Source organism: Hemicordylus capensis, chromosome 1, assembly GCF_027244095.1.
Source record: "Hemicordylus capensis ecotype Gifberg chromosome 1, rHemCap1.1.pri, whole genome shotgun sequence".
NCBI lineage: Eukaryota > Metazoa > Chordata > Lepidosauria > Squamata > Cordylidae > Hemicordylus > Hemicordylus capensis.
Genome location: NC_069657.1, coordinates 187,745,480 through 187,757,706, shown reverse-complemented (window position 1 = coordinate 187,757,706; position 12,227 = coordinate 187,745,480). Strand labels below are relative to the sequence as shown.

Below are 12,227 nucleotides of genomic sequence, written 5' to 3'. Positions count from 1 at the left end.
CCACACCTAGCCCTGTATTGTTTATATTCACTGGCAGCGGCTCTCTGGGATTTCAGACTATGGTCTTTTCCAGTCCAGTCTGAAGATTCCCTGAAGATTACAATTATGACTGAATGTTACATACTGCTTTTCAAGAAAACTTCCCCAAGTGGTTTACATTAAAAAAAAAAATGTGGTCATTCCCACAACTGAAACCGTCACAGCTGGGGAGGGCTGGGTGGAAGGCAGAACACAACCTAACCTTCCCCCACATGAGTGAGGGCTTTCCTGTGCTTCCCCCCCCCCTCCCCGATGCATGCCCACACGGTCAGCGTAGTAGAGATATCCACAGCAGGGATCTGGAGCAAGAAGTCCTCCAGTATCCCACAGTGCATTGTGTGAGCAACAGAGAGGCTGCCCACGTCAGTGCAGCAGTTCTGGTTTCCTGGCTGCTCTGCATTCAACCCAATAGTGAAGAGTGAGCTGCTGCCAGGAGCTGCTGAGAACAGCCTCAAACACAGACTGATTGGAGCTGTTAAGGTAAGATGTGGCATATCACCACTAACCTTGGTAAAGACCAAGGTATAAATGTGGAGTAGCCCTGCTCTGCATCAGCTAGGTCAGAGTAGGTCTTGTGGTTCCACACGAGCCTCTCTACCCTGGTTTTCCCACTTCTACCCAGCTTTGGCCGGTTGTGAGAACAACCTTAATAAATAGATAAGATAGCTCCCTGTCTCAAAAGAGCTCATTATCTAAAAGATTCCAGGGATTAACTGTGGGCTCTTCTGAATGTAAAGCATGTGCTCTGTCACTGAGCTATAGTGATGCATATTCATTAAAATGCAATTCCATAATAATTTGCAGCTCTGCTTCTCTTCTCTTTTCTGTAGGTGTCCACTGTTGTTATGCCCCCAGAGTTTCAAGAAGATGACTATGCTACTAGAGACTGTGCAGCTATGAAGGTTCATTGTAACGCTGTTGTTAATTAACTGTGAAATAGAATTATAATATGTTGAAGTACTTTGTGCTGTTTTTAAAAGTTAAGTCAGTTGAGATGTACAATTTAAAACCATTGCTGCCAGTTTGTGAGAGATACCTTATGAAATTGCTAGTTTACTAGTAATGTGAATGGTGAATTCAGTGAATTATCCGAATATGTTTTACTACCATGGAAATGCGACAGTACACTTATCTGTCAGTTACAATTTGACTCCAGAATCAAGTCATGTTTTGTAATTTTTTTGCATTTGAGTCATTGCATTGGATTGACAAGAACGTACATTTCTGTGTGTAATTAGTTTACTGCTTTGAGAAATATTATATAAATGCCTCTGTCAAAACGCTGTTTACAGCTGATTGTTTCTTGTAGTGAAAAGCAGCTTCTGGAGAGGGTAGTTTTCAGTAGAGAAGGGAGGGCATGTTTAACTGTTCCCCTCTTTCTCCCTTTCTGCTGTTTACTTCTGAATCCTACTACTGCAATTTATATACCACTTTTCAACAGAAGTTCTCAAAGCAATTTCCATAGATGGATAGATAGATTATAGATTCCCTGTCCCAAAATGGGCTTACAGTATAAAAGAAACACAGAGTAGACACCACCAGCAGCTACTGCAGGGATGCTAAGCTGGGGTTGGATAGGGACAGTTGCTCTCCCCTTACTAAATAGAAGAGCTTCACCACTTTAAAAGGTGCCTCTTTGCCCAGTTAGCAGGGAGCTCCAATTAGAGCTGCCCACACCATTATTTTTCCCTAATACATAGTCCAACAATTAGCTATGCTTTTTATCCATTGAAATGTCCAACATGAGAGAGTGCCCTTTGTTAATACTTGACTTATTTGTTGCTGGTATCCATCTACATATTTTTGTTTTTATCTTGTTGTTGTTTAGACTCTCAGAACAATGAGGCGAGCAGCCTTTTACTATCTTGGAGAAAGAGAAGAAGATTTCTACATAAAACCTTTCCATTGTGGTACAAAACTTGAATGGGTGTGCCAGATTGCTAAGGGTAAGCACTGGTCACAAACTATTTAGTTTTCTACTATGTTGCTTTATGTTTCATTGGAAATGCCTTTACATACATTTCTTTCTGTGCTGTCATTAAGTATTGGTCCAGATTTCGCTGACCTTGAAACATGAAATCTCTGAACATTTTATTTTGTTTTTCAGACTGGGGTCCCTATAATCAATGAATGAGGCCCTTAAAAAAAAATTTAAACAAATGATGCTTAAATCAATTTTTGAATTTCTCCATCCTTTCTAATAAAACGCTTGGTGTCCGTCCGTGGACAGACACCAAGCGTGCGTGCCTCCCTGGCCTGTTCTGGGCATGCGCGCAGCGCATGCCTAGAACAGAGCAAGGGACAAACGAACGGCAGGACCCGGCGACCATCTTGGGTGGCCAGAAGCGGCCGCCCTGAAGAAGCCGGGTAAGCAGTGGCGGGGAACACTGGCCGAGGCGCAGCTGAGACGGCGGCGGAGCCATGGCCGAGGCCGCGCCGCGCCACCAAAGCCGGGTGGGGAGAGGAGGCAGCGGGGAAAGCCGGCCGAGGTGGCGGCAGAGCCGCTGCCGAAGCCGGGCGGCTGAGAGACCTTAGGGCCCTTGCCCGGCCGGGGAGACCGGCCAGGAATGTGAGGCAGGGGCAGGGGCAGGGACGGCCCGGACCGGCAGCGTGGCCATGGAGGCGGTGGCGAGGGGAAGACTGGGCCCGGGCCCACTTTCGTCAAGTGAGTGAAGTTGCCGGGTGGGTGGGTGGTGGGTGGAGCACAAGAGTCTTCTGGGCAGGGGGGAGGGGGGAGGGCAAGAGGGAGTGGGGAGGGGGAGGGCAAGAGGGAGTGGGGCAAGAGGGAGTGGGGGAGGGCAAGAGGAGGAGGGGGGAGAGCAAGAGGCAGTGGGGCAGGGGGGAGGAAAAAGGGCAAGAGGGAGTGGGGCAAGAGGGAGTGGGTCAGGGGGAGGGGGAAGGGCAAGAGGGAGTGGGGCAGGAGGAGGGGAAAGAGGGGGAGGAAGGGAAAGGGCAAGAGGGGGAAGGGGAAGAGGGAGTGGGGGAGGGAGAAGGGAAGGGCAAGAGGGAGTGGGGAGGGCAGGAGGAACTGGGGGAAGAAAGTGGGAAAGAGAGAAGTGAGGAAGGAAGGAAGAAGAAAGAAAAAGGAGAAGGGAATGAGGGAGAGGGACGAAAAAGGGGGGGGAAGGAGGAGCACCCAGCCCCAAAGAGCGAGCCCATTAAAGAAAAAAGAAAACAGAAAGATGGGAGTGAGAAGAGGTGGAATAAAGGAAAGAGACGGAGAGGGAGGGAGAAGAAAGAAAGGAAAGGAAACAGAGAAAGAGGGAGAGAAAAGGAAGGAGTGAAAGAGAGAGAGAAAGAAAGAAAAATGGAATGGAGGGCGAAAGAGAGAGGGAGAAGGAATAAAGGAAACAACAACAACAAAAAAGGTACTAGTGCCCGTTATTTTAATGGGCTTAAAAATACTAGTGTCTAATATACATTAAAGGCAATGCTTTTCTAACAAGCAGAAGGTTGCCGGTTCGAATGCCCGGTGGTACTATATCGGGCAGCAGCAATATATGGGTGAGCCAGAGTGGTGTAGTGGTTAGAATGCTGGACTAGGACCGGGGAGACCCGAGTTCAAATCCCCATTCAGCCATGATACTTGCTGGGTGACTCTGGGCCAGTCACTTCTCTCTCAGCCTAACCTACTTCACAGGGTTGTTGTGAAAGAGAAACTTAAGTATGTAGTACACTGCTCTGGGCTCCTTGGAGGAAGAGCGGGATATAAATGTAGTAGTAGTAGTAGTAGTAGTAATATAGGAAGATGCTGAAAGGCATCATCTCATACTGTGCAAGAGGAGGCAATGGTAAACCCCTCCTGTATTCTACCAAAAGAAAACCACAGGGCTCTGTGGGTAGGGATGTGCACGGTCCGGAGAAGTCCGGACCGGCACCGAAGGGGGGCCTTGTTTTTAGGGCGGGGAGGGCTTGCTTAGCCCTCCCGCCTCCTTGCCCCCGCCAGCGCCCGTATTTAACATTATAGGGGCGCTGGAAACCAGCCGCCCCCCCCGCCGCCGCCGCCGCCGCGAAATCACTCTTAAAAACATCCAGCCCTCCCTCCCTCCCAGCTAGCTGCCCGCCCGCCCCCCCACCCACCCACCCAGTTGCTCACCCGGTCGGTAGATACTAAGCGAGAGGAGCTCCGGCACAGAGCTCCTCTCGCTAGGAAGGCCTCCGGGAGAATGGTGGCTTGCGCGCGCGCGCATGCGCGCGCCGCAAACCACGCCGTTCTCCGGAGGCCCGGTCTACCCGCCGGGAAAGGGCCGGGTAGACCGGGCCTCCGATCGCTGGGTAGACCGGGCCTCCGGCGATCGGAGGCCCGGTCTACCCAGCGATCGGAGGCCCGGTCTACCCAGCGATCGGAGGCCCGGTCTACCCGGCCCTTTCCCGGCGGGTAGACCGGGCCTCCGGAGAACGGCGTGGTTTGCGGCGCGCGCGCGCGCAAGCCACCATTCTCCCAGAGGCCTTCCTAGCGAGAGGAACTCTGTGCCGGAGCTCCTCTCGCTTAGTATCTACCGACCGGGTGAGCAACTGGGTGGGTGGGTGGGGGGGCGGGCGGGCAGCTAGCTGGGAGGGAGGGAGGGCTGGATGTTTTTAAGAGTGATTTCGCGGCGGTGGCGGCGGCGGGGGGGGGCGGCTGGTTTCCAGCGCCCCTATAATGTTAAATACGGGCGCTGGCGGGGGCAAGGAGGCGGGAGGGCTAAGCAAGCCCTCCCCGCCCTTAAAGATATACCCCCCACCCGGACCCGAACCAGCCCAGTCCGAACCGGTCCGGCAGTTCGGCCATTCTTTGGAATGGCCGCCGGACCGGTTCGGGCACACCACTATCTGTGGGTGCCAGGAGTTGAAATCGACTTGACAGCACACTTTACCTTTAATGTACATTAGCTAGGATATGCATCCTAGCTAATATGCATCGTGGCTTTCACTTTCTAGCCATGTAACCAACATTCTCAAGAAGGACCAGCCCTATCATGAGGCAAAGTGAGGCAGCTGCCTCAGACTGCATAATTTGGGCACTCTTAAAGGGCATGTCGATGAGTTCTTTAACTGATGAATTGTATTTGTTTTTTTATTGGGGAGATGTGCTTTTGGCTCAGCAGCATTTCCACTAAATGACAATTTCCAGAGTAAAAGACCTGCTTGCTGTGGAACCATACTTAACTAGAGAGATGGCAAGGGTGGTGACTCGAAGCAGCAGTAGCCCTGCCTCTCCTTCTCACCAGCTAGTAACATGACACACACACACGACTCAACATCATTGCGTCCCAAATGTTCCATCCTACGTCACTGATGGTCACTTATGGAGAGAAGATCACACGAAGCATGATGATACCACATCATTTTGCTGCATGTTACCAGGAGAAAGAGGAGGAGGAGGACAACATGGGGTGGCTGCTTTCGGGGGCTGCCATATATCTTCAGGAGTGCCTAGTCTCATCTTTAGGATGCCTTCAGACATTCTAAAGGAGTAGAAACACAAGTGATTTTGCTTTCTCCTCCCTGGCATATTATAGAAGAGAGATGTAAGAATAATACATACATTTGAATACTGGAAATTATTTTTTGTCCCCTGGAACCACGAGAAAAGAAAGTATAACAGTGCCTCACTCCACCACCACCACTTTTTAACAAGATTCCAAGCTATTCTTGCTGTTTAACTCAGTTGTGAAAATGCCTTGACACCTGGACTTTAAATTTTTTAAGGGATAATGTGGCATATAGCTATCCTATGGGTTTAGTGGAAATTTATTATAAGGTATATACTGTATTTACACTGCCAAACAGCAAATAAGATTTATATAGTGAATAGTTATTTACTGAGTAATGGCAAAAGAAGCTACATGATGAGGCTTATGGCTTTGTGTTCCTTCAGTTCGTGAGCAGTTGACAGTCCTGTGAAGTATTTGTTTTTTGAGATCTGCCCTATTGAAAAGGATAGAATCTAAGCCTGTGTTATCTTTGGGGAGGAAGTGGTATGAAAGCAACTAGTGGTCTTCCTCTTTCGCTAACTTGCAGGGATAGTAGAAGACAAGACCCTCAAATGTTAGCCAGTATAAAATGTTTAAAATATAAAATACTAGCTTCAAGTACCCAGTTTTGCTTGGGCTTATAATAACAGTTTATAGAAACTTAAAGGTGTGGTTGTCGTGGTTCCCGGGTACTCTGTGTTACTTGTAGGGTCTTAGGAAGTCACTTTGCAAAGTTTGGTCCCGAAAGCTCAAAGGGTGTGGGAATGTATAGGGAACGGGCAGACAAACAGACATTCAATTAGAGAGAGAGAGAGACAGATAGATAGATTATATGAGAATACACAAATAGATCACTTCATGTGAGGGAACGAATTTCAGTCTCTCCATCCTGCCATAGACATGTGGCCTTAGAAGTGACTTTTTGGATTGGTCATAGCAATGAAGAAACCCTGGCTAACATCCAGAAAACACTGTGCTGGTACAAACAGGAGCTGACAATGCTGCATGGTCATGTCAGTGAGGGGAGTTTGGGGCAATCTTCCTTCCCTTTCCCTCTGAAGCCCATTGTGCCTCCCAAAAATATGTCTCTGAGGGCTGCACAGCAGCCTTTGGGGACCTATTATTAGGAGGCATGGTGGGCTTCAGAAGGAAGGACAGATCAATAAAAATTGCCCCTCCCCCATAGCATAAGTGCAGCATCATTCCACCAGCTCTTCATTAGTCTGGATGTTAGTCTCTCTGTTTAACCATGCTCTTGAAAATTTCACTGTTTTTCATGATCAGAACAATAAGCATATCCAGTTACTTTCTTTCTCCCTCTTATTAACAGGTAGTGAGCCAGAAACACCAGAGTGGTACAGACCAGGTAACCTAACATGCTATTTTTCTTATGGACTGTTAATTTAGATAGTGCCCATACATTGGTCTCTAATGCCCTAGCAGTTTCAAACCAGAGCCTCTGACAGATGCCTTATTTCATTTGCCTTCATGGCAGCTTGCAAGCAAAGGGGAAAACGTACTTCCGTTTTTGGTCCAATGGAAATAAGGAAACATAAGGAACCAGAAAGTCCCATCATCCCTTATATAGTTTCTAATAGCAGCCTGGCTGCTTAGTTCCAGTTGTAAACTGTGCTGTTCATAGATTGATCCTTTGCTTTATTGTCCACTGAACCGTCTACTTCCAGATCACTAGACCTGATGGGGGAGTCTGCAGTCAGCAAGAAAGAGGACCTCAGTACAAATAGTCACACAGTTCTCATAACACCATATCCCTGGCTACCAAACACTAACTGAAATTTGATATAACCTTAAACATTTTTGAGAAGAGACTTATACTAAGACTTCTTCAGAGAAAGGATAGGCTGCATTTGAAAAGCAGTTGCTAAGCAAATCTCTGTAACTTGGTGCATGGGTAAAAGAGGGCACTGGTTGATGGAACATAGGGATGTAGTAGTGTCTCAGGTATGTTGGACCCAGGTTGCTTTCTGACTGCATAGGTCATATATCCTTTACCATATTTACCTGAAGACTCTGAGTTTAAGATGAGCCCCTTTAAAAATATAGGTTAAATACAAGTTATACCTATTTTACTCAAAAGGAATAGGACTCTGAATTTAAGATGACCCCTTGATTTCTAACATGAAAGATCTTGGGGGAAACCTAGTCTTGAATTCAGGTAAATACAGTATGTTAGTTATTTTTGTACAGTTTCCCCAAATGTACAGCTCGAGTGGTTACTATCATTGGCCTGATCCCTTGCTGATCCACTTACAGCATTCAACTTTTTATGAAGGTTGGATAGACACCTTCATGTCACCTTTTCCCCACATGCACCATGACAATAGCCTATGCTGCTCTATTGATCATCTGAATAGCAGAAGGTGGTTAGACGTGACACTTCATGCTTACTCTCTTTGTTTCCCAGAGTACTGGATCAGGAGCTGGAGAAACACCTAAGAGAGGAACCCTTATTACCATTAGGGATGTGCACAAATTGATTTTTTTTAATTTGAATTGTGCCCAAAACAAATCACCTCTGATTTGTTTTGTGTCCAAATCTACCCCCCCCATAACCCCAGATTTGATTTGTATTTACTTTAGATTTGGATCAATTCAGACTACTTAACAAGGTCCTAGGGGCACCAAATTTGGATGGCAGGTGGGTCCCCATGAGTGCCACCTAAAACCCAAATTTCGAGGCAGTGGGACACTTGGTTGATTTTTAATGAATTTTTAATGAATTAGTTTTTACTGATTTTGAACATTTTCACCATAGGAAATAGTGGGGATTCGACATCGATATAGTCTAACTGTAACACAGATCTCCAGCTTTCAAAAAAAAAAAAAAGCTGTAGCCCTTGTAGAAATGGAGTTATGGAGCAAAATGTGCAGTCATTATTTTTCAAGTGTTCAGATTCTTTGGTGTATGAGGATTCATTGCACATCTTAATTTCTTCTGTTCATTTTGACTGTCACTGGACAGTGCCAGCTGTCAACTGCCATGTGCCAACTACACACCACCCACCACCCACCTGCAAGGCAGTGAAGTACTTAATTTTTAGGAATATTGAAATGTTTAGAATCTTTGGTGTCTAATAATTTTTCCTAATAATGAATCCCTATGAGGATTCATTATCTATATATTTAATCCTCCTGGGTGTGCTTTTAGAATGTGTGTCCTGGCGCCCAGCTGGGTGGCGGAGGCGCCTGATAGGCTGAGGTGCACCCAGGAGGATTGGTCACTGCGGCGGCGGGCCCGGCCACGGAGGCAAGGTGGCAGCGGATCCTGGCGGCCGCACTTGCAGAAGGTGGGGGTAGGGAAGAGGTAACCGCCGGCCCCAAAGAGCGCACAGATGCTCTGTGTGGGTTCGGCTAGTATATGCCTTTGTTTCTTTTGTTCATTTTGACTATCACTGGATAGTGCCAACTGTCAAATGCCATGTGTCAACTACACCTACACACACACACACACACACACACACACACTGGGCTACTCAATTTATTTTTTAGGTATTTTTGAAGTGTTTAGATTCTTTTGTTTCTTCATTACACACCTTCTTTTCTTCTGTTCGTGTTGACCCAATGCTTTGCAGGTGGGGATGGGGAATTAGTGGCATCCCATGTTCCAACTACCCCCCAACCCACAAGCAACTGGGTACTCAGTTTATATTTTAGGAATTTTTGAGTTATTTAGACTCTTTGGTGTGTAATGAATCCGCACAGGGTAATAACTCGACACCAAAGAGCCTAAACACTTGGGAAAAAATCCTAGAACATAAACCTAAGTTGTACCCCACTGCCTTGTGGGTGGGAGGGGGGTTTCGTTGGCACATGGCAGTTGACAGTTGGCACTGTCATGGGAGGAAAGCTGGTCTTGTGGTAGCAAGCATGACTTGTCCCCTTAGCTAAGCAGGGTCCACCCTGGTTACAAATGAATGGGAGACTAGAAGTTTGAGCACTGTAAGATATTCCCCTCAGGGGATGGAGCTGCTCTGAGAAGAGCATCAGAAGGTTCCAAGTTCCCTCCCTGACATCTCCAAGATAGGGCTGAGAGAGATTCCTGCCTGAAATTGGAGAACCCGCTGCCAGTCTGTGAAGACAATACTGGGCTAGATAGACCAATGGTCTGAATCAGTATACGGCAGCTTCCTATGTTCCTACATTCCACTGTCCAAAAGACAGTCAAAATGAATAGAAGAAATGAAGGTGTGTAATGAATCCTCATAAGGATTCATTGAGGGAAAGTTATTATACGTCAAAGAATTCAAACACTTGAAAAATAGTGACCACGCATTTTGCTCCATAACTCCACTTCTACATGGGCTAAAGCTTAGCTTTTTTTAAAAAAATGAAAGCTGGAAATCTGAGGAAATTAATAGGAGGAATCTGAATTGTGAATCAATTCAGATCGAATCAGGCATGATTCTATTTGGATCCGAATCTAGCCAATGGACCACAAGGGTGATTTGTTTTGTCTCCAAATCACCCGAATCAGCTAGATTCAGGTACAAATCGATTTGTACACAAATCAATTTGCGTATCCCTAATTACCATGCCTAGTAGTTTTGTGTTGGGTCAGCAGTGAGTCAGCAAGACTACAGTGACTGCTTTGAATACTTTTCTTGGGGAACCATACAGATGAAACTCGGAAAATTAGAATATCATGCAAAAGTCCATTAATTTCAGTAATGCAAATTAAAAGGTGAAACTGATATATGAGACAGATGCATTACATGCAAAGCAAAATAAGTCAAGCCTTAATTTGTTATAATTGTGATGATCATGGCGTACAGCTCATGAAAACCCCAAATCCACAATCTCAGAAAATTAGAATATTACATGGAACCAGAAGACAAGGATTGAAGAATAGAACAATATCGGACCTCTGAAAAGTATACAGTGTGCTTGATTGGCCAGCAAACTCGCCTGACCTGACCCCATAGAGAATCTATGGGGCATTGCCAAGAGAAGGATGAGAGACATGAGACCAAACAATGCAGAATTGCTGAAGGCCGCTAATGAAGCATCCTGGTCTTCCATAATACCTCATCAGTGCCACAGGCTGATAGCATCCATGCCACGCCGCATTGAGGCAGTAATTGCTGCAAAAGGGGCCCAAACCAAGTACTGAATACATATGCATGCTTATACTTTTCAGAGGTATGGCATCAATCACTTACTAGTTAAATGCTCGAAAAGTATGAAGTTTCGCGTTGAGGGTAGAGGTTGTGTTATTATGATGTATGCTTTAATTGGTTCAGTGTTGTTGTTTTTATATTGTATTGTGTTTTTTTGAGTGTGAGCCACTTTTGAGGTCACTGTGTGACTGAAAAGTAGGATACAGTATACATAATAAAAATAAATGAAAATGGATTTATTACTTACACATTTCTAGTAACAAGAACAAAATAATCCCACCACTCTGATGATTCCACACTCTCTGTTTAATAATCATGGCAGGGAGAGTTCTGCTTGTGTGTGTGTGTGCACAGTGTTGTATTTACATAAGCATGGCTTTCTTTCTTTATAGATGAAGATGGAATTCATGGACTTCCACTGAATATTGATAACTCTGAATTCTGGTTTATGCCAAATAAGCACTTGAGCTATCAAGAAGCTGCTCTCTACTGTGCTAAGAATGGAAGTGATTTGGCCTCTGTGACCACTTTCACAGCACTAACGGGAATCCTAAACAAAATAGCAAATGTAATTTTTTATCTTATCTCTATGATAGGTTTATTGTGAGTAATGTCTGTGCTGAAATGGTTAGAACCTCTTCCCTTATGATAATCATAATCAGTTTTTTAACTGTAACAAATTATTGTTTTTAAAATATTGAAATATCTCATTTCTGTCAAAAAGATGATAATTAACATTTTTAATTGCATGATCTGAGCTGTTCATTATTGAGAAGCCTGGATGGCATGTGGAATGAGTTCTTGATGTTATAATGGTACTGGAGCAAGTTGCTGTGTTTTGCATTTTACCATTTCTTCCCCCACATGAGTAGAGGTCATCTAGTGCTTCATCGTGAGCGTGCCACACACCATCACAATCAGTGTGGCAGAGATTTCAGTACAAGGGATCTGGAGGAGGAAGTCTCCCAATATCCCCCAACACATTGCATGGGCAGCAGAGAGGCTGCTCGCAGCAGTGTAGCAACCGGCTTCCTGGCTGCTCTATAAGCAGCACTCTATGTTCAAGAGCCAGCCAAGCTGCCGGGAGCTGCAGCAAACAGCCCTGATCGTGCACACGATAGGGGCTGTAGGGGTAAGAAGAAGCTACTCACTTTTTACCTTGATTAAAACCAAGGTAAAAGGATGGGGTAGCCCTACTTCAGAGCTGCAGGTCCTGAGGCTCCACACAAGCCTCTCTACTCTGGGTTACCTGCTCCTAACCATCATGTCATGTGAACACCCTTATTGTGTGTTTTTTAGAGAATTTGGTCCACAGTCTGAAATTAATCATAAATGTGTACATTGCAATCAGTTGTAGTATGGGGTGATAAATGTTTTCAGAATTGTTGTTGATCTCCAGAGACCACACTGCTAAAATACTCTCTCTTCTCCTTACTGAATAAAGCAGTAGGGGTTTTTTGGCACTGAGTTGAAGGACAAGATCTGTTGAACATTAAGAGTTGAGAAAAACTTGAGGAGTAATCTCTACTCTGTATTGTTTGTTAACTAACACTGTGTTGATACACTTAAGATTTTAGTGTAGATAAACACTTCA

At 45.5% G+C, this 12,227-nt stretch overlaps 1 protein-coding gene and 1 long non-coding RNA gene across 4 annotated transcripts in view; one reads left to right on the top strand and one right to left on the bottom strand.

Annotated features, from left to right (window-relative positions):
- Positions 1-12,227, top strand: part of LY75 (lymphocyte antigen 75) — a 126,792-nt gene that overhangs the window by 69,694 nt on the left and 44,871 nt on the right. For all 3 annotated transcript variants that reach the window (XM_053260658.1, XM_053260677.1, XM_053260668.1), the window contains 4 exons: positions 870-941; positions 1,868-1,985; positions 6,826-6,861; positions 11,026-11,201. In XM_053260658.1, coding sequence (XP_053116633.1) covers positions 870-941; positions 1,868-1,985; positions 6,826-6,861; positions 11,026-11,201 — 402 coding nt within the window. The remainder of the gene's footprint in view (positions 1-869; positions 942-1,867; positions 1,986-6,825; positions 6,862-11,025; positions 11,202-12,227) is intronic.
- LOC128329507 (uncharacterized) overlaps positions 1-12,227 on the bottom strand; it is a 49,264-nt gene that overhangs the window by 17,977 nt on the left and 19,060 nt on the right. The gene's annotated exons all lie outside the window — the stretch shown is intronic.